Source organism: Brienomyrus brachyistius, chromosome 8, assembly GCF_023856365.1.
Source record: "Brienomyrus brachyistius isolate T26 chromosome 8, BBRACH_0.4, whole genome shotgun sequence".
Taxonomy (NCBI): domain Eukaryota; kingdom Metazoa; phylum Chordata; class Actinopteri; order Osteoglossiformes; family Mormyridae; genus Brienomyrus; species Brienomyrus brachyistius.
In genome coordinates this window covers 17,965,041-17,988,189 of record NC_064540.1, presented here as the reverse complement: position 1 = coordinate 17,988,189, position 23,149 = coordinate 17,965,041, and the positions used below count along the sequence as shown (strand labels likewise).

Genomic DNA, 23,149 nt, shown 5'->3' with positions numbered 1-23,149 from the left:
CGCTTAGTATCTATGTTGGTAACACTGAAATACTTGACATACTGACAGGGCACAAACAATATACTATTATGCTATTACTTATGTATTAATCAACCACAAACTAAGTCTTAACATACTGAACCCATTAATGAATTGTGAAACGTTTTATCTCAAGCAGTCACTTGAGATACCATATCTATTAATTCTGCAAACCTTTGTGAACTACTGAAGAAACAAATGATGAATAACACAAGTGAAATACTGATCCCATGTTTGTTCATCATTAATGTGTAATATGTAAACGAAAAATACAGGAGAAAAACAAACAAAGATGGCTTCCGGTTTGTTCATGGCTTGACTTCAATAGTAACTGAGTTGTTACTAAGAATTTGTGCCCCATCAGGTAAAGTGTTACCCATTAATTCAGGGGACTCCTTCCCCATTGTAACCTTTGGTGAAGTATCTGAAATTAATTTATCCTAAATTAAATTACGATAAAATAACCTCGGCTCTGTCGCAGAAACATGAGTACCACTAGCAATTGCATTACAGAGCAACTGATTTTTAAATCATGGTGGGGGGTGGGAGGGGGGGGGGCGAGGCAGGTGTCCATCGAGTAACTGCTACAGTGCATGCACCTAGTAATCTGTCTTTTGTCTTTGTGGATGACCTACATGTCGCATTGACCTGTCGCATGAAACACTAAAAAAACCCAAATTCAGAAGACCACACACTACAGGCCAATTAAAGACAACAGTTACCCTAGTTGCAGGTTATTGGACTGTACGATGAAATCACAGAGTATGAGGGAGGGAGAGATCCCATAATTCCTCAGCTATGAGATGCCTGTGACACGCTAAAGGAGTATGCTACCGCCGTAAGATGGGGGCATTTAACGAGACACTAGTGCATAGATACACTAAGCAAGATAGAAATAAGGGGGAGCTAAATTTAATTCTACTGCAACTTCTTCTGAATGAATATTCATCATGAAAACGCATCTGTGAGTGAGTGACCAGTCTCTCAGAAGCCACTGAGTCTCAAACTGCATTCAAATCATTTTGTCTTGAAAATGATGGGAATTTCATTTAATGACAATTTACTATACGTCAGAAGGGTTTTATAATGCAAAATTCACAGCATCTGTTTAAAACACAAAGGTCCCCCAGCATGGTGGAACAGGAATACCTGACTGTAAACAGCTATTAAGCATGACCAATGTTTAAAGCACTAATATGATTTGCAAGCTCAGCCACAGTAAGACTTTAAGAATTCAGTGTAAAACTCTCAGATGTTGAACGTCTCTCTGGATGTTCTTAAGGTGTTCAATGATACCTTCGCTTGTCGCTGAGAATGGAAACACTTGCGGTTTCAACAGGGAATTAATCAGTGGTGAGAAAATGATGCACCATTTCGTTTTCGAGCAGGAGGGGAAGTGCATGGGGTTAGGGTGACTGCGTGTGACTTGGGGGGGGGGGGGGGGTGGCCAACAAAACACAGCTTCTTCATATTGCAGAGATGGTGACCCCTACAGATACCAAAGAGCGTGGTCTGATGCGAGTGGTAATGAAGCTTGGAGTATTGCGTACCACATGCAGTAGGAGGGTTTTTGTCCCTTCATGGTCGACATCCACCGTGGGTGGCTCCCCCAGAGGACACTGGGTTTGGGTCCCAGTGTAGCAGGGGTTTGAGTCCCCTTGCACAAGGACCAGAGTGGATGGTTCCCTAGGCAGAGACTAGAATCGTGGCCTAAATTTCCCCACTGAGAATGTGGGTGGTTAAAGTCCCACATTTGGTGGTATTTTATTAACAGGATTTATTATATTTTATTATATTTTAAAGCTGAATCTATTTTTATTTTTTTCTGTGCTTATTGTTATGTGTATTGCAATTTCTTTCTCTTAAATGTAGGTAAAGCAGTTTGTAAACGCTGTGGTTAAAATAGTGCTATATAAATAAAGATTCATTCATTCATTCATTCATTCATCCACCCATCCATCTCTTAGCTCTATTCCCCTATAAGCTGCCTGTTCTCAGAGCAGTATTGTGGATGCACTCCTGCTCCCATTTTTTTCTCATATATATGATATTTTTAGGATTGAAAGCAGCAGTTTGTGATGTTTCTGGACATAATCTGGCAACTTAGCACATTTTTGTTTGATGTGATTCATTTGCTGAGTTGCTTCTTTCATAAAATCCTCAAAAGTTTTACAGATTATAGTGACTTAAGGCTCCCCTTAATTTTATCCATTTTCCACCTGGTAGAGACATGTAGAGAGTGGAACTGATCCCAGGAAGGGGGAATGAGGCAGGAGGAGGCATGAGGCAGCTGGAGGCATGAGGCAGCTGGAGGCAGGAGGAGGCATGAGGAAGCAGGAGGCATGAGGCAGAAGGAGGCATGAGGCAGCAGGAGGCATGAGGCAGCTGGAGGCAGGAGGAGGCAGGAGGAAGCATGAGGCAGGAGAAGGAGGCATGAGGCAGGAGGAGGCATGAGGCAGGAGGAAGCATGAGGCAGGAGAAGGAGGCATGAGGCAGCATGAGGCAGGAGGAAGCATGAGGCAGGAGAAGGAGGCATAAGGCAGGAGGAGCCCTGCATGGGAGAGCATTCCAGAGCAGGTACACACTCACACACAAAGAGCTAGACAGCAGCCCTGCTTCACCTAGCTGCATGCGAATGGACTGAGGGAGGAATCTGGAGTATCCGGTAGGGAAAATGCACACTGCACACGCAGAGCAGGGCATAGAAATTAACCAACAGACGGCAGAGGTGTTAGGCCACAGTGCCAGTCACTGACTCACCTACTGTCCTTGACAGTCCATGCAAATACAGCGTATCTCTGTCATCTAAAATCAAAGTCTGGGCTTCACCTTATTGACAGACATGTTTTTCTCATCCCATAGCCTTGACCACAGCCTCAATGCACTATCCAAAACAAAGAGCAAAATCGACATATAATTGCTTTGTGCAAAAAGACACTAAAATGACTCTAGAAGCATGAACTTTCTTTGAGAATAAAATATAACAGGTCTATTGGACATATTATAAGAATTCAGAAACCTGTCAGCACGGTACAAGTGCTAAAAGGATGAACACTTCTGTGCTAAAATGATCTTGTACATAAAACCAGAGCTCCTTGAACACCTGCTGAGAGCCATTTTGCACTTAAAGGACCCTTTGTACACAGACAGATCAGGCTCGGAGCAAGAACGAGCTATTTGAATAAGGAGAAAAATAAAGAGACTAAGAGTGTTAAAACTGAAGTCAGACATTGAGGCAGCAATCGCCGACCCATCCTGCTTAGGCGGCATGGAATGGTCCATTTTCTGGACACAAAGGCCAAAGGAAAACACTCTGCTCAGTAATCCGCGTGTTGCTTCGATGCCAAGAAAGATGCAGCATGAAAATTCGAAGGCAGATCGTCATTCAGGCATCCGCTCTCTTGCAACAGACCTGCTGCAGAAGCTGCAGTTTGTGCAGGGGGAGTAATTTGGAAGCAGTGACTGGCGCTGCATTGCCACTGGTGTCATCAGTCTAGCATTATCATTAGCGTTAGCATTAGCGATGAGTAAATACCATAGCAACAAAAGACTGATTCTATTCGTCCATCCATCCTTTGATATTCTAACTGTTTATCCTGATCAGGGTTGGGGTGGGGGAGTCTGGAGCTCATTCCGAGCCAGACAGAGCATAAAGCTGCAATACGAGTATTAGAAAAAGACCCTTGAAATGCTTTTGTACCTGCTAGCTGACAAGAAGGTCTGACAGATGTCTCCCCTGCTCTTTGGCCAGAGCCCGGAGACAGAAGGACAGGCGAAGCACTGAAGACCACGGTGGTGGCGAGGGGGAGGGTGTCTGAAAACGTCAGTCATTGTAGTGAAAAGAGGTGCGATCGGCACGCCCCGATTAACGGAGCCGCTTCTATTTTGGTCGCGGCGCAGGCGTGGGAGCAGCCACAGTACCGGCAGCCCTAAAGATGTGTGCCGATGCCGGCACCAACCCCACAGAGGCTTGAGGGTCCTTCTGCTGCTGCAACTGAGCCAAGCGCATCCTCTGCCTCTGCAGCCGGCGCCGCGGCCGGTATGCAGAAGCGCAAGGCGCGGGAGTGAAACGAGTCCCGTTGTGCTCCTGCAATCGGCAGCACAAAACATTGCTGCACCGGTATGTGCGATAAGGCGGCGGGAGACGTTTTAAAACGGACCGGGTCGCACAGTGGGACAGAGGTTGGCCGAGCAGGAACGGAAGGTAGGAGGGGTGACTGCATGGCAGAAATGGGGGTGGGGGGGGTGTACAATCACCAAGACGGCGAGGCTGTGCTGCTGCCCACGGCGCATGCCCATGGAGGGGCTGGGCAGGGGGCGGAGCCTCAAGACAGGCGGACGAGTTACTCACCCAGCATCTGGCTGAAGAGTAGCTGTTCCAGGTCCCCCAACACAGTCACCACCAACTCCGGGTCCACCTTCAGGAAGGGCTTCTCGCCTTCCTCCCCCTGGCCCTTGGCCCCCGATTCCCCTGAGGGGCCATCCGGCTTTTTGCCGTTAGCCTTAGCCTTGCAGGACAGGATCTCGTCGTCCGACTTGCTGTCATCGGGCGCCTTGCTGAGCGGCTTGACTTCGGCATAGGGTCCACGAGGGATGCGACTCTGCTTGCCAGGGACCGAGGGCGCCGCCAGCGGGCTGAAGGGCTTGGGCTTGCCCTGGAAGAGCGAGTGCTCTGACTTGGACAGGTTGCGCGAGAGCGGTGCCGCCCCGCCCCCGCCTGCCGGCTTGGCCTTGCCCGCCTTGAGGTGGGCACCACCCGGCTTGGCCATGTCATCGCACCACTTGTTCTCATAGAGGTGCATCTTCTTCTCGGCGTCGGTGAGGATGGCCAGGTTGGTGAGCGACCTCTGCTTACGGAGGTTGGAGGGCACCGGCAGGCGGCCCTCGGAGCTCCCGCCCCGGAAGACACGCAGCTCGCTGCGCGGGGGGCCCTGGGGGACACCCTGCTTGCCTCTCTTGGCCGCCATTCCTGGTCCTTTGGTGTCCGCCTGGCTGTACGTGTTGCCGTTGCTCTCCTGCTCCGCCTTCAGCTCCATGCTTCTGCCTTTCACGCTAGCCCCGAGCATCCCTCCTGCAGGGAACCGTTTAAAAGCATCAGTGAAGGAGGCCAGACACAGTCAGTGGCAGTGCTCTGATTCTCCCAGGCTCCTCTCTCCCTTGTCAGGATGCAGATATTACAGGAAAACGAAAAAGGAGGCTGGATTTGCAGTGACAGAAAAGCAGTAATCCTTCTTTGCTGAGGGGGTGGTATTTGTTGTAAATCCAGTCTTCCCTGCACTCCTCTCTCCGCTCCTGTCTGTCTGCTGCCGCTGCCTCAGTGCAGCCCAGCCTCACTATCTCCTGCTTTCTCTCTCTCTCTCTCTTTCTTTCTCTCCTTCACTCTCTTTCCCTCCTCCCTTCAACAGACCCTCCTGCTGCTGAATCGTGCAGCAGGCGAGTGACAGCAGAGCCAGACGCTGCAACAATACCTCCCCCTTACAACCCGCCCACCCTCGCTCCCTCTCTCGCTCTCTCTCTCGTTCTTTCTCTCTCACTCTCGCTCGCTCTTTCTTCCTTCTATTTAAAGATGCTTCACTGTGTCTTAGCATAATGTATGAAACCTAAGGGGCGGGTGATAAATTGCAAACCTTGTGTAAAAACTGAAAGTCTTGCAGGGGGCAATGTGCCCTTGTATTCTCCCACCCTCCGTGTCAATCCCTTTGTTCTCCATCCACCTTTCGAGCTATTGACTCACAGCACAACGTGTGGAAACATGCGCGCACAGACACACACACATGCACGCACAGACACTCACCCACACGCACAGACACACACATGCACAGACACACCCCCACGCACAGACACACACCTGAGTGCAGACACACAAACTTACACACAGACACACATACACACGCAGACACACAAACGCGCGCACAGACACGCAAACGCGCGGACATACACACAGCCGAGCGCAGAGACACACACACGCCCACAGAGACACACATCTGAGTGCACAGACACACACATGCATGCACAGACACACCCCCATGCACAGACACACACCTGAGCGCACAGACACACGCACATACAGACAACACACACCCACATGCACAGACACACACACACACGCACAGACACACAAACTCGCACACAGAGACACACACACACATACAGACACACAAATGCGCGGACACACACACACACACGCATAGACACACAAACGCACGGACATACACACACACACACACAGACACACAAACTCGCACACAGACACACACACTCACAGACACACAAAAACTCATTGTCTGGCCTGCTGGCCTGTAACGGTTACAGAACACTTTCCAATCCACCCCCCCCCCCAAACAAAAAAAAAACATTACATCACAAAAACAAAGAAGGTATGTAATGTAACACATCCCACAGTTGGGTTTACACATCATCACCTGACCCATAACCGTGTTACACATCTCCCTAAAGGAAGGCCCACGCCGGAATCTCTTCCATAAGGTTCTGCGTTTTTCCTGAATGAATTCAGTTTGATTTCTCGTTCCTCTCCTCCTGGTCAATCCCTGCCCATTAATCGTTTTCCCTCTGCCCCCATCCCCAGCGACTTCTCCCTCGACCTCCACGACGGCACCCTCGTGGCGTAGATGAGACGCCGTACCGTGCATCCTACACTTGCTACGCCCAAGCCTACACAGAGGCTGGTCGTATTTCCCAGGCGCTGCCAGAGTGCTCATTCATTGATTTTGCTTGACGCGGTGACAGCCCTTGCCGCAATATCGTTTTTCAGGCAATTTTATTATTCCGGAGCAGTTTAGTCATCGAGTGCAGCTTTACTCAACAGATAGAATTGGCCAGACATGGTGGTGTGCATGGCGCTCCCCCTGCCCCGTTCTCCAGACCGTGGAGATGCTTCAGTCCGGGGAGAGTCGGCCCCATGCCCAGAAACTTTTCTTCAGGACCAGGGACGTCCGGCCGATATGGTGTAGCCCCCCCACCGCCCCCCTTTGTCCTCCCTGGAATGAGGTTAAAGTTTGGGAGCACTGAGGAGCTATTGTAGCAGGCCAAGGTGGTCCTCTTTAACTGGAGCTGCCTGAAGCCAGGACAGCGAAGGCTGGGCCGAGAGTCTGATCCTCCGCGTGAAAGCCCTGTATTTACTGCAGAGTGTGTTAAAAGTTCACAACAGCCATTCGGCAAAGGAAACCCAGAATGAATCGGAATAACAAGCACTCACACCATATTTACACTCCAGGACGCATTAAAAACCGACTTTTCGAGTTAAATTAGGTCAGCACATTAGCCAATAAATTAAGATTCACCAATATAACATTTTATACAAATATCTAGGTCAAAACCCATCAGAGATAGAATTTCTTAATTTCAAAGAGCATAAAGATATGAAACTACCTGCCATCTCTGCTGGTAACGAAAGGCTTATGAGGCTGAGCTAAAGTGCAGGATGCTAACCTCTGCATCATCACAACCCCCCCCCAGCCAGCCATTGTACTTCATATTCGCAAAACGTCCAGTGTGGCTGAATTAGTGCAATTCTTTCCAGATGGGAGCCAAAGTTTCCCCACAGCGATGCCAAACTCTGATCCCCTCTGACCGCAGGTGTTCGAGTGCATTTCTTTCTGCTAAAGGTAACACAACCAAGCATTAAGTTTTTTTTTTTTTTTTGGGGGGGGGGGGGGCAATTTCTTTGTCACATGGGTGCGATGGGTGTTGGTCAATTTTTTTTTACTCCAATGAATCACATGATCATTTAAAAATTCTACGCTGTAATTACTCAGGCTGTCTTATGTATGTCAGTTTGGAGATAAGTTTGGAGATCAGTTTGGAGATCAGAAACAAATATTATGGATAAGAATTACTGTAGGGAATGAGGGAATTAGGAAGGGGTCGAATGCTTTGTTATGGCCCTGAATATGACGGGATGCAAATATGGATGTCAAATTGAGACACTCATTAGCCATTAGCCTGTTCCCACTGATTCAGTGCCAGGACCTTCTATCTTATGCTGTTCATGCTACAGGACCGAAAGGATACATCAAATTCTCATTAACATCCTATTAGCGTGTTTAATTGAATTCTGATACTCTGTAATAGATGGATTTCAGCATGACCAGAAGCTGCACATAAGCATATATTAACACATAAAATAATAATTTCCGTTTTTTTGTATGCATAACTCTTTTTTCTTGAATGATGAACCTTAGAATCTTTCCAGTCACTGTGGCAATGGCACTAAACATCAATGAAAAACAATATGGCACAAAATTGATGTTTTCCCCTTAAACATAAATGCATGAGAGCCATGAAAACATGTACAAATTCAGGCGAAGAGGCTGTTAACTGAGCCGTACCTGATGAATCCTAGCGGTGTGTTTCCTGAGTGCCGGCCTGGTGCCTGATGTCAACCGCATGTCGCCCCAGACCCAAAGCCACGTTTCCCCATGTTCCCTTTGCTCTGGGGCCAGAAGGGCTGTTTTTAAATCGTTTTTATTTCTTAATCCCATAGCCAGAATAAAGTCACATGGTGACATCTGGGTAGGCCTGTCACCCCAACCACACCAAAGCAAATAATGCTAATAAATAAACTTCCTACAAGCGCATCTACAAATTGGCAAGAAATACTAAAGTAAGTTCAAAGCACAGAGGGTGACTGAGGAAGTGTGACAGATTCAGAGTGTTTGCATGTTCGCCACCCCTCTGTGTTACTGCTGTTCTCTGGCTACTCTGCTTTCGTCCCAGTCGTAAGACATGCAGTTAGGCTAACTGGTGTTTCTAAACTGCCCATAGTGTCAGATTGTGCATGTGAGTGCATGTATCCTACTTTGCACTAGTATCCCATCCAGATTGTGCCCCCGTTTTTATGCCCTGTGTTGCCCAGGATAAGCCCCAGCCCCCCCGAGACCCTGTCCGGGATGAGAAGATGGAAGATGGATGGATGAGTGGAGTACAGAACTCGCAATCAGAAGAGCTGTAGCTGTGTGTGTTTTCTCCTGCTGTGCTGGTTACCTCCTGAGGTCCATATCCATGCAGCTAGGCAAACTGGTGTCAGTAAATGGCTGATACTGTGTAAGTATGTGAGCCCAGTCCCATACAGTACATGGTGGCTTTTGCTAATAATTGTGTTCAGAATGACTTAATATTTAATTTTTGCACAACTGAAGCTCAAAACAGATACAGAAAAAAAAAACAGTTTTCTTACCGTGCTTTATGACGAGGATTATACCAGGTGTCTTTTCTTTTCTAGGGAAATATAATCACCTGGCCTAACAATCCAAGCCTTTGTTCAGATTCATAAAAATTGTGCCTGTTCAGCTAATTATTAAGAAACACAAAGATCTCTGCACAGCCATAGTTGTTAGGAAGGAAAATATAAATAAAATGCTATGTATTTCAGGAAAGAAATAATTACTTAAACTAGCCTTAAACTAGCTAAAAATTGCAATTAAAAAGTTCTAGAAGTGCAATAAAGCAGTCATAGCAATTGCCTCCTTTTAGTCAGCAACTTTAATTTTAACATTCCTAGAAAAAAATGTGCTGTTCTTGAAACGAAATTTCTAGTCATTAAACCAAACATTTGTGCGCCAAATTCTCACCTTTCTTGGTGAAAATGGCTTATTTGTAAGCTATTACATAAAACAAAACAATTTATTTTATTTGTTTTGCAAATGATCTGCAGTCCTTTGGGGAAAATAATACAGACCATTCCCGGATTTGTGAGGGTAGTGTGTGACTCAGTGGGTTGGGATGCTGGCCTGTAAACAGAAGGATGCTGGTTCAAATCCCATGATTCTCATTTACCTCTCATGTCGGGGTGTGACTTATAGGGGTGGATAAATGCATAGGCTATCCTAGTCTATAGCCTAGGGCACTGTCACACTTATACAAATTTATTCTTAAAAATACAAAGTATGATTTCAGCACTGTATTTTACAGTATGTGTTCTTACATCTTATGATTGACAAATTAAGCACTGGTGGTAACGGTTAATCTGAGAGCAAACAAGTCTATTAGGTGGAAAACACTGGGGAGCAGCACGATGTTTACCTTGGATGTAAAATGACCCTGTTGGGTTACCGTCTTGTCACTGACTCTCCTACTGAGGAATCAAAGCTGCATTTTACCACCATTTTATTTCTGCTTTGCTACGTTATGCTAGTCGCCCTGGTTTGACGGCCTCGTGCTTGCCTGGTTATTTGGATGCTGAAGCGCAGTTTTGTTCTTTCCAGACGGCCCCCTAACAGAGCACCTTTCTTGGTATTCCTCTCACAGCAGTCTCAGGAGTATCCCACAATGCCTCAGTGCAGTAATATGTTCCATGGAAACCAGGCAACCAGCATCAGACACTGCATGGTAACCGCAGGTTTGTTAGTGAAAAAACAGATAATATTTTATAAATTAATTTATCTACACCTAAATGCTAAATAATATATATCTATTTCCATCATTGCAATAATATGAAGGAACTGTCCTGATTTTCTACAAATGCCTATATACTGTAAGCTGTATTGATGAGAGGATGTTTCTGAGTTAAATAGCCCTGGATCTTGGTGGAGTGATGCTACTGTACTGGCCTCTGTCCACAGATGTAAAGACTGTTTTCCATCCATAGATACAATAAACTCCTGATTATATTATTATGGCATACTGTATACTTGGAAAATGTCTAAACTGGGTAGTGGCTCAGTGGGCAGCAATGGGGTTTCACACCAGTAGGGCTCTGCGTTTGCCTGCTGACCCCTGCTGTGTCCTCAAAGCTTTCAAGTTCACTGCCATTTCTTCGGTCTTCCGGCAGGTGCTCAGATTACATTCCACTGTTTAATGACAAGTTGGGATGGAAAGTGAAGCCCATAAATTCCACGTATTATACAGTATATGTGTGTCCTGTACTGAACTATCCCATACAGGCCCTATCCTTTTGGGGTAGAAGATGATGGATGGATGGATGGATGAATCCTCAGTGGCTCTGTTCTTCTATCTATCTATCTATCTATCTATCTATCTATCTATCTATCTATCTATCTATCTATCTATCTATCTATCTATGTACGTTTTCCTACGTCAGCTAAAGATAGCAAAAACTCCACAGCTTGGATCACTACGAGTGCATTTTCCCCTTTAGGGTCAGGCTTGACAAAGATCGAGCGCAGACGCACCAACGTGCTGCTTCGGCAGCCCTGCCTCACACACTGTGTTTCCTCAGACGCTTCCGTATCTCTGCAAGCTTGTCAACCATGTAAAGGGAAGAGAAATAATATTTTGCAATACTTTAGCTGCAGAGGAACGCACAGGTCCTCAGGGCATCTGACTGACTGCTCGAAAATAAATTTATTCAAATACTTTCAAATATACTTCTGAATAGAAGTATCTTTACTCATGCTCACTGTTTTTCATTAATTAATTATAATTAATACTACAATGGTCTTCTTCTGAAACAGTAACTTTGGCTGGTTTGTAATAAGCTCATTACAATTTGAATATATGACTCCCTGTCCATATTTTATTATGATGTAAAAGCAGCTAAAATAGATACTATACATTAAATCACAAGCTTTTTTCTCATATATGAATGACTTATTAACAGTGAAAAAATTATTTAATGTGTAGTATGGATATTTTGACCTTACTCTCTGATTATAATTTTATTGCAATAACATCCCCCTGTACTTTGTTCTCACAATAAAACAATGTCTCCGGGCGGATTACAGCCTCTCTTACAGAGTCCAGCACGTGGCGTGATTGATAGCTGCAAGCCACATAAATTTCACCGTGAGCCATGGTGAAAATCATGCACATCAGCCCATTTGCTTTTTCCCCCCTTACTCTACTGTATATTTTCTCCTTACTCCTGAGCTTTGGTTCCAAACAGCGAGGGCCTGTAAATATAATCAGAGATCCCAAGTGTTAAAAATAATAAATTATGCGTCAAAATCATTTTCTTCAGCTTACGATACATACATGTAACCGTGTGGAGAACGCAGCTCAGCTGAAGTCCGCTGACTTTCTTGATCGCTTTTTCCTGTTTTGACTTATTGCTCCCTGACAACTGTCCTTTCTGGGGTTTCACATCCCGTCACAGTGTAAGATGGTTACCAGGTGGTTACAAGCCCCCACTGGATACTCGTACTGAAAAATTTCATATTAAATCCAGCTCCTCCCCTGGGGTCTCCTTCGTTCGCTGGTCCTTCTTCTGTTTCTCCCGTTGCTTCCAACAAATGCAGCCCCAGGAAGCATGACACACTAATTAAAGGAAGGCACATCACTGTCAAGATGCCAGTGAAACCCCATCACATACAGTATATGCGAGATACCTGAGCGGCGTTTCTTGGGGGGGGGGTGGGGGGGCATCAAGAGCCAGGTCTGGATTCAAAACTGATTCCCTGGAAGCCTGAGGCAAGCAGTTTGACTGTTGCCCCCCCAAATTGGCTGGATTTTATTTTTCATTTGCTAGAAACTGAGGTAAGCAAAGTACGTACAGAAGCTTTTTGTCTGTGTTGGTTCTTCTTTGGCTGCTGCAATGAGGGAAAATGGAAATGGATTTGGTGGCAAGGAGAGACCTGGCTCATCTCTCTCTCTTTCTCTCTCTCTCTCTCGCTCTCTCTGGGTCAGTAGGGAAGAAGGTGTCTAGTGTGTTTTTGTTGTGCTTTCCCACACATCTCAGGTCTCTCCTAGGCTGTGGTTGGGCCAAGGCAGAGCAGGGAAAGCACAGCTGCGAGTGGAACAGCTTCCTACACGATGTCAGAGAGTCTCCCTGGGCTGAGCCCCCATCTGGAGCCACCTACTGGCGGTTTGTGTGTGGAGGGTGGGGAGGGGGGTGCAATAACCTCACTTCCGCATCTGGCACTAGGGAACAAGGCCGATTCCTGGATGCACAGAGACTCCAGCGAATACGGAAAGATTTCTCTAGCCAGCTGAAAGACACACAACGCCGATGAAGGAAAATGCAATGTTGTGCCATTCTGAATGCAAGGCAGCAGATTCGGGCCGCTGTGTTGCGCTGGCGATAATCCGATCCCCTCACCCTGTAAATAAATAGTCTGTACGCGCCCATGAATGGCCTCATAATCCTGATCAACCTATAGCCCATACTTCAGCACTATTAATAGCATATTAATTAATTGCCCACTTACTGGCTTTCTGTATAATATGACTTAATTAACAGGCAAGAAGGCTTCTTCTGAGCAGTTCCCTGGAGTATTTTCCACCAACTTGCATTATGCACAAGCGCTGATCGCAGCGCGCGTTGCATCGCAGGTAATTAAAGCGACTCGATCTCTGCTCATTTCATCAAATGGCACCTTATGGCACGAGCTGCTGAAATCTCTACGAGATTCTGGGAACGCTGGGACTGCTTCACTTAACTTCAAATGGCTGACTTTAAGACTTAGAGGACGACCGGCTTTGGCGGAGGCACTTATCAGTGACAGAGAGAAACTGAAAGGTGGCTTTTCAACGTGTCTCCTTTTGCTAACTACTCTGTTGAAGTCTTACGGGCGAGTGAAGAAAAATCCACAGTTAGTCTTGACTTCGTCCAATTAAAACTGTTCACTTTTAGTGTGTGAGTGATTTATTGCAGTGCTTGTGTGTTGTTACTGTACTTAACATGAGCTGAAAAAACACGACAGCTTAGCAGATACAACGACATCTTCTGAATGATCTTCAGGCCGACCCCACGAGCAGACGATCCGTACAATCTGGCTGTTCTGGGCAGCGCCAGCATAAGGACAGGTGAAAGATCCAAAACTGTTTTGCCACAACATCCCAAACAGAAAAGCCACGTAAACTGCAACAAGGCAGCTGGCAATGGATGGGAACAGAGGCGGAGATCAGCCAGGGATCTCTATTAATGATTACCATGTTTAAAAAATGTCACATTTCATCACATCACTCTGTCCGCCTTGCCAATTCATTTTTAAACTTCCAAATTTCTATGGCTAATCCAAATCAGAGTTTGATTCTGATTTTCCAGCTGTTTCCACGCTTACAAAAATACACATTTAAGCAAAAGAAACTATGACAGACCAAGCTAATGTCATGATAACATTCATCTGAAAGAGATAGCAAAGTATTTTACAGATGGCTGGAAATTTTACATCAAATATATAGGCTAACCACTGCTGACTGTGCATGGCGTTTGCTTACTCTCCACGTGCTGGTTTCCTCTGGGTACTCAAGCAATCTCAAACAGCCCAAAAACATGTTTAGTTAGCCAAATCTGCCGCTTTAAATAGCCCATTATATTGTGTGCATTTGTGTGTGTGTCCTGTGTCGTCCCATTCAAAAGTGTCCCTTGCCTTGTGCCCCGTGCATCTGCTTATCCTACTGGGTCACGGGGGGTCTGGAGCCTATCCCGGAAGCAATGGGCACAAGGCAGGGAACAACCCAGGATGGGGGGCCAGCCCATCGCAGGACACACTCACACACCAGTCACTCACACATGCACACCTACGGGCAATTTAGCAACTCCAATTAGCCTCAGCATGTTTTTGGGCTGTGGGGGGAAACCGGAGTACCCGGAGTACCCCTATATCTAATTGGTTAATTCTCTACTGCCCCTTCACCACCTTAGCTACTGTGTGATGAGTGTACTGGTGCAGAATTGCTGGCGTCACATCATCCAGGTGGGGGCTACATAGTGGTGGTGGCTCCTCATTGCCTTTGGGTCTCTTGAAAAGCACTATATAAATGCAACTTTCATACACACGCTACGCTGCTGCGCAGCCAGAGTAGCGGCCAGAAGTCGTACGACGCGGAATTGCTGCAGAAAAAAAAACTTGATGTTGCAGACAGGAAACAGGAGCCCAATGAACACAGTTTGTGTTACAGTACGTGCTGCTAGCAAGACCGGGAAGTATCTCAAGGTAAGATTCGACATAGACTATGTCCAAATTCAGGGGCTGCATTTTCTAAACCTGCATTCTAATAACAGCGGCACGACAAGGCCCATTTTGAAGGCTCCTTCAAATATGGCTAGAAATCCGTCCTTCTTTGGCCGAGTCGCAAATGATCTACCTGATGGATCCTTCACAGCCCTAAATATCCCAAGAATCCATGAACAGAGGTAAAGTGGATGTGTCCCAGTTGGGCAATAGAGGTGGTGCTTTGTGACTCAGGGGTAAGCGTGGGAACAGCTGGTGACGCAAATAGGATATTATCCATAGGCCAGGTGGTCCTTTTTGACAGCGCTTTCTGTTTGACATTTGAAAAACACAGCCTGTAATGGCTGCACCTCTGTAGCCCGTGTAACTTGAAGGATGCAGCCCCTGAATTCAGACACAGCCTTGGTGGGTCCACTTTCCCACATGGAGCTCAGGCTCTGGAGATCAGCAAATCACTGCAGCAAGCCTCAGTTTGGTCCCAGTGTTCTGAATTTAATGTTTAACTTCATGACAAGCTTTGAGGCCAAAGGTGTACTGGAGCGAGACGAAACTGAGTGAACCAATGAAGAAGGAAGATTTCCATTTCTGTATGTATCTAAGAAAGACTATAGAGATATCTCCTGTCTGATGGTCACTTATTTTCAATTTTTAACAGATTGCGTCTACGAGGAAAAATCATGATTGGAGGAAAGAAGCACTTATAAAATTGTCTGCACTCCTGAGGACAGGGAGGGGTGATTTGTGGATAAAATTCTCCAGTTTATGGTCACCATTGAGGAGAAGAAGCCTTCAGACATTAGAGCCTCGAGTTCACGGTCATAGGGCCATACTGTAAGTATAGGACTGATCGTCTCTTTCTCAATAAAGCACTTAAATCAAAGCAAGCGGCTGATTTTTTTGTATGGTTCCCTCTCAGGCCATGAAGTACAGTATGATGTCATCAGAAACACAGGAGATAGCAGCATCTACACGAGGTACTGTCACTAATATTAGCATTGCTTGTTTTCCACCGAATGTGGAATGTGAATGGAATAAAAAAAACGTGCAAATTCCAGATCAGCTACCTGGACTTTTACGGACAGCATTTGGATGGTGTAAGCAGGTTTAAGTGTTTAATCCCTGGAAATGTCATTAACCTCATCAGATAGAGGCACATCAGTGTGGTTATGGATTACTACGTCATTCTCAAAATGGCAGGCTATTTCCTGGCAGATGTAACTTGGAATTTCTAAGAAGGATTTTAATAAATCCTTTGGAAAATACTGCAGTGATTTGTCTGAGATTACAGAAAATGTGAGCTTCCTTTAACCATATAGCACAGTGACATTTAGAAACTGGTTTCATTCAGAAACTATAAACGGTTGGTTTTGGTTATCTGTCATCGGAAATACTTTTTTACAGCCGTACAGCTTTAACAACTGGATTATATATCATGTTTGTATGCATGTTGGGTTTCTTGAATGATGCTCATTGTTTCCTGTGCTGCAAAGACAAAAATGTGGCACAACCTCAGCGACAAACTATTATGTAAGGGTGGGGGGCAAACCGAGCCAGTCTCAAATGACAATTCTTGAAGGTGGCCATTTTTAGACCACTGTGATAGTTAAAAATAGATTTTTTTTGTAATTACGTTGGTCATATTTGTTACTGATAACATATTTGCCCAGTTGCACGCGCATTATGTTAAGGGACTGACATGCGTGAGTCTGTAATGCTATCATGAATGAGTAAACAGAGATTATTGCAGCACCATCTTAATTTAAATCTGAGCAAACTTTGGATTCTATGAAGGTAACGGACCCCTGGCCATGAGTACAACCATCTGCAACTTTTGCCAGGGTAAAAAAAAAAAGAATAGAAATGTATTAATGCATTTAATTATCTTTATGACCAGAAAATGATGTAACCAAACTGCACGAGACAAATATGTGCACAGTTACAACCATTATCTTTAAATGTAGACCTGATTATCAGCAAAAACCATTAAAAGTCGCAATACATATGAAATCGGAAAACGAATATTGATACAATATCCAATCGAGAGATCTCTGCTTATTGGCTCTATGCACACAACGTCTGTGATGTATTTCCCTTAGACAGTATGCCATATATTTGCATGGTGAGGAATAAAGTATCATGACCGAATTATTTTAAGTTCATTACTGCTTCCATTGATCAGTGTTCCACTATCCCGCCATGTTGTGTCAAAAGGCATGAGAACTATTAAGCTATAAATTACTGGAATGAGTCTTTTAAGATCAAGTGGGGTATCTTTATTTTCTATGCTTGTGAACTTGGTGTCACACTTTGATTAAAAAAATTATTCATTAGCGCAGACGTGGCGTGAAGCGGCGACGCTGGATTTCAGTAGGGAAAGAGCGTGTATCAGGAAAACAGATTTAAACATACGGGACTGAGACATTTCTGGGGTGAAAGTACATTTCGTAACTTAAAACACTTAATAAGAGGGAAAAGAGAATAAACCCATTTGATGGTGTATTGGGGTGACTCTGACAAAGGAGTATGGCACTATTGTTAAAACACAGATAACGAGAAGATTAAAGAGTATAAAAGAGAGCCTTGTCGTTCGGCTTTTTGACAGGCATTTAGAAACTGGATGCTGATTTGCCGCTATACGAGAATCTGGAAGACATGTGTGTATAGAGCCTATTTACAACAGTACTACCAGTACAGCAGTACTACCAGTACAGCAGTACAGAGTGGCTGAGCCACTAAGCGTCCTACAGCAGACTGGCAGACTGAATGGCTGTGTGAGCCCAGCCAGCTCCCTCAGTAAAATCTGCCTACATGGCACCCATATTTCTTCAAGTCATAATCAAACTCTGAATTGGATTAGCCGTAGAAATTTGGAAGATTAAAAAAGAATTGGCATGGCGACATTTCGGCTCAGAGTGTCTAGCTACACCCCTGCCTGTTACAAACACGCGTAGGTGCAGCCTTTCTTCTTTAACATTTCAGAACACCATACGTGAGTGACTAGGGATCGTCACAGACAGTGACACAAAGACGATCTATCTATCTATCTGATGCATAGGAACATTCTAAGGGCGAGTTCATTGGTACACTGGTTAACACTGTCACCTCACACCTTAGGAAACAGGGTTTGAGTTGAGGGGTTTTAGAGCAGGAAAAGATAAAAAGACTGATTTATATCATTATTAATCTGTAGCTAACTGCAGAGTGGGAGTGCATCCATAAACTGGAAGTGGATTAGTAGGAAGGTAAGTCACAGAGGACCAGAGATTCAGAGCAGTGGGAGACGTCTCAAGAAGACTGAACCAATAAACCAGTTTTAGAATCAAGCGTGACGCAAGGGGGGGGCATGCCTGAGCATGCATCCCTTTTGCTCAAACAACTGAAAGGCCCCCCCTCCTGATTTGAGGTTCTGGCTGTCCCTCATGCAAAATTCACTGAGTGAGGACACCCTCATTTGGCTATATTTACCCCAGCACCCCCCCCCCATTTGAGCACCTGCCCCTCACAGGTGTTTGCAGTGATAAACAGAAGGGAGAATGACCCACCCAGGTCCTCACAGTAAACCTCCATGAAGTCCTGCGAGTTTCGACCGAGCTCTTCCATTGGTGCAAAGTCGTCCCTCTTTACCTGCAGCCTAGAAGAAAAGAAAAAAAATCACACGTATCTCAACCAAATGTGTCACAGCTGGAGAGAAGGGCTGGCTTTAAAAACAGCTATTTATCAATCCAAAAAGCAACTGCCTCCTATTTGACATCTGGCGACCGCTTGACATGATTTAACCCTAAATCCTAAATACCCCAGAAAGGATTCTCCATTAACTGACATGTCTAATATGTCATTCTGATAATTGAGTCAGCAAAACTCTCTGTACTTTACTGATGTTTTGACTGGTTTTCTTTTAATTCTTTTAATTCACCCACCATAAATCTATCAGCTGATTCATCTGTGGAAATGCATTTCTTGGAATAAAATCTGCAATTATCTGCACCCTCAGCTGGCAAAAAGCAAAGCAGTTTTTTTCCTGTTTATCTGAAACATTGCCATCACCTCCAAACAGGCCCTCCTGCCAGATTCCGGTGCTCCTATACATGCTGAAAAAAGGGCTAATTGTAGACACCACAGTCAAAAGACACAATAATGGAATAGAAACATACTGTACAGGGAGAACAGAAGGATGAACGTAAAGGCAGTGGCTTTTGAAAAACACAGAATGAGACTCTTTTGAGGACCCTGCCCTGGGATTTATAGAATGGATTCACAGATTATTAGGACTTAATATTAAATGCATATCAATGAGTTAAATGCATAAATATGTGTTTCAGGTTAATTGGTACTATTTGAAGAACAATGCATGATGTAATACGATTTACTTAGTACACAATACGATTCAATGAATACAATAATGGTCACGTGCTAATAATTCATGAAAGCCAGGTAAAGGCACAGACCTGTAACCGAACGGAGCCACTGCCGCCATATTGACATTCGATGGCTGCCTCCATCCTGCTAAATTGCTACCCTGTCCATCTTCGAGAGGGTATGATCGGGGCATGGGGTAGATGGCAGACACGTCATCCAGAGCACCCATCTCCTGATCGGCAAAGCCGCCAAACTCGTTGTTCTGAAAGAACTTGTTCCGATTGTGTGTGTAATCGGCAGCGGGTGGCCAGAGATGCAGGGCACCTCTTCTCATCCTGGAGGGTCCTGCTTCGGAGACGACCCTCTGCTGACAGTGGTTATCGATCCTCTCTTGCCAAGAGTGGCCTGGCTGGCAGTTATTATTGGCGGCTCTCTTCAGATTTCGCGGAGCCGCGTAGGAGAGGATGCAAGGGGGCACATCCAGTGTATCCTTGGACCTGAGTGCCTCCTTCCTGGGGACCCTGGGACTGCTGTGGGCCGAGCGGGACCCAATGACAGCCTTGCTGGAAGCGCTGGAGTGGTGCTGAAGCTGGCGTTGGTTCTTCTGCATGGAGCTTCTCAGCAGGTCTTTGGAAAGGTTGGAGGAGGATCTGGTGCTCAGCATGGCCTGGGCACCAGGGTGGGGAATGCTGCTACCCAGGGGTCTGGCGTCTGGCTGAGAGGCGGGGGCCACATTTCTGGGCAGGGCGATCCCAGAACAGGGCTGCGTCCGCAGGGCCGCATTGACGTGGAGCCCACCGCTCATGGTGGAAGAGATCACCTGCGCAACACAAAATGTCGAACGTCAACATTTAATCACACACCGACAGGTACAATGCATAATTTATACAAACTTGTCCAGCATTAAAGATTGTTGTAGACCTTTCCCACCCTTGAATGCAAATGGCCAAATCCGCTAGTCCGAAGAACTGGATTGGAAAAGCAAGCATAAATCGGCTCTCTCTGAATTGGCAGAAGCTACAGCGGTGGAGAGGATGCCAAGCTGGACTCCATGCCGCTTTGGCAGAGAGACTCCTCAGCCTTCAGAGCAGCCAAGCCCAAGCAAAATGGATTCATTCTCTCTGTCGCCAACCTGGCAGTGTCATTATCCTGGAGCTTACAGAGCGGCTGCCTGGCCACACCCAGTGCTGCCACACCTTTCGCCATGTCACAGAATAGCTGCTCTCCTCTTTTCATGGCTGAAGGGTGAAGCTGAGGGCAAAGGGGCCCTGAGAGCTGGTGGCTTTCATGATGCCTACCGATAAAACGCATGTTTTCAGCCGCCCTCAGTCTCCGAGCCTGAAATACACATCACAAATGGAGAAGGATGATGTCTGTCCAGGTCTGCAGCTAATGTACTGTATGCTTGACTGCCAGTGAATTCAGTCCTATTTTGCAGAACTCCTAAATTTACTCCCACAGTAATAACCTGGAATTTAAAAACAAAGTATGTGGTTATAAAATTTGGTATTTACAGTAAGATTTGAATTTGGATATTAATAAATGACCAGTGTCAGGAGAAGAAACATTGGAAAACATCTAGGAAAGGACTTTTCTGAGACTCTGTGGATGAGATGGGACTCTCAAATGTGAGAATAAAATGCAAAACATCTGTGTAGTGAAGTCATTTTTATGTAGGACAATCAGGATAGGAGCAAGATCGCTGTCCTGATTTTTCGTTTTCTACATGTTTAATGAATGTCGCAAAATCCTAAAAACAAGACATAGTATTGATCATATGGAATAGTCTCCCTGTTAGTGTAGCTCAAGCTAAAACCTTGGGATCCTTTAAATCAGAGCTCGATAAGATTTTAACAACTCTGAGCTATTAGTTAAGTTCTCCCCAAATGAGTTTGATGGGCCGAATGGCCTCCTCTCGTTTGTAAATGTCTTATGTTTTTATCAATATTGTAGAAAAAGGCCTAGGTTGTCTGGATTGTTGCTCAACACAGACACATTAGCTCTCTGCGTGCTGTCATATGAACAAAGCACAGGGACACCTCAGTCATCTGCTGGGAAAGTCTGATCGGTGAAGCTGAGGTGTTTGCGAAGATCTTCGCAGGGTTCAATAAGACTCTTCCATCAGCGGACAAAAGCCAGGCAACCTCTTTACGGAGGCTCACAGAGAAAAGGGTGAACCTTGGTCTATATTTCAAGGAAAAATAGAAATTGGATCTTGCACATCCTTCAACATGGAGACCAGAAGGTCTCGCCTCACAGTGGGAGCAGGCGTGCCACTCTTCTCAGAAGCTGCAGGGGTTTGCCTCTCCGATTTAGATGGTGAGGTTCTCCGCCAAAAATACAGTGTCATATGTAGTGAGTCCCAAACGACCCCCAAAATAACAAAGACAGAGCCAGAGAGTCAGGAACCCCATTTTCCTGGGGCCCCATCAGTACATTTGACTGATTCGGGAGGCAGGGCTTCCCACTGTAGACTGATTACTTGATGGATCAGTCGGTTGCAGTTATGGTCAAAATTCATTATCAGACTTTTAAGATGTCAAAAACAGATTCTGGAAATCATCTCATGAAGCCCCCAACCCCTACTTCAGGAACCTCTGATGAAAGAGCGACGAAGGGCATTTTGAAGCTTCAGGACAGTTTTGATGACTAGACAGACTCACACATATTAAATCATTAAACAAGGATATGCTCTGACATGGATTAATACATTAATATGCTGAAGCATGAATAATTTGATTGGGCTACAGGACATCAGCATTGAAAACACGGCCTTCAGTGGTAGGGGAGATTACATCGAAATGTGTATTTGCCTTGTCAGGTATCATTTGGTGGGTAGATACCTGTGTGAATGCGATTGTCTTATCAATTATACTGATCTAGAGAAGCTGGAGCTTTTATGCACGGTTTTTAATGGGCTGGACACATCATACAGGTCAGACTTAAAGCTACTGTATCACTGGCTGACCTATAGCCATTGGGTCATTCACAATCAGATCAAGTATTTTGTTTTCTTGTAGGAGACAATGTATCGTATTTAAAACTCACACACGGCCACCAGGGATGAGGGACGGCTGAGCCTCATCGTCCCTTTATTTGCGGCTGCCCTACTTTTAACGTACATACATTTCACTCACACAAGAGAAACATAATGAACGATCTCTCCAGAGCTGGGATGCGGGGGCCCTGTGGACGGCCGACCTTGCTTTCCCACCATTTTCGATGCCATGGATAGCGCTCTGTAGACACGGCCAAGCGGGTGAATCACGAGAGCTCTCTCGTGACAAATGGCGCTGTCTGGCGTAACAGCCCGCCGCAGAATGAGACCCTGGCACGCCGCGATGACCGGCGGGCTTTGTTTACCACATCCATGGCAACTAGGTAGCGTTGAGGAAAACTGAGACGATGCTCTTTCAGGAAAGGGATATTAATTCAGGAGGCTCTAGTCGGGGCGTTGCCACCAGCTCAAAATGTCTTAATGGAGGCCAAGAGATTCTCCACCTTCGGTCTGTCGCACGGCTGACTCCCCCTTATGTCTAGTGACCAGACGAGGGAGGGAGGGGATGCCGAGGCGCTTGCTTTTACAGAATAATGTCAATTTCCAGTGATGTGACCTTCATTACTACTGACACACAAACCGCTCTCCTTGTCAGAAGGAAGTACACAGCCACACAGGACAGGAATTCAGCTCTGTCCCAAGAAACACCCAGAAAACAGGCATGATTCACAGCCATAATTCTCTTCTGAGCCGGGAGTGTTTGAATGCTACCTTTGTGTGGATGGAGATTTTGTCTATTTCGATAGAACTAATATCACAGCAGAAACTGAGTAAGACATGAAAAGAAATACAGAGTGAAGATTTGAAGATTTAGGTAGAAACCATAGACCAGTTTTAACCCGAG

General features: G+C 45.5%; 1 protein-coding gene across 1 annotated transcript in view; it reads right to left on the bottom strand.

The window, feature by feature from the left end:
- The window catches only part of LOC125747759 (neuron navigator 1-like), a 121,767-nt gene that overhangs the window by 86,805 nt on the left and 11,813 nt on the right, over positions 1 to 23,149 (bottom strand). Inside the window, 3 exon segments of the mRNA XM_049023231.1 lie at positions 4,370 to 5,089; positions 18,434 to 18,522; positions 19,337 to 20,067. Of these exon segments, the coding sequence (XP_048879188.1) occupies positions 4,370 to 5,089; positions 18,434 to 18,522; positions 19,337 to 20,052 (1,525 nt within the window). The 5' untranslated portion in view covers positions 20,053 to 20,067.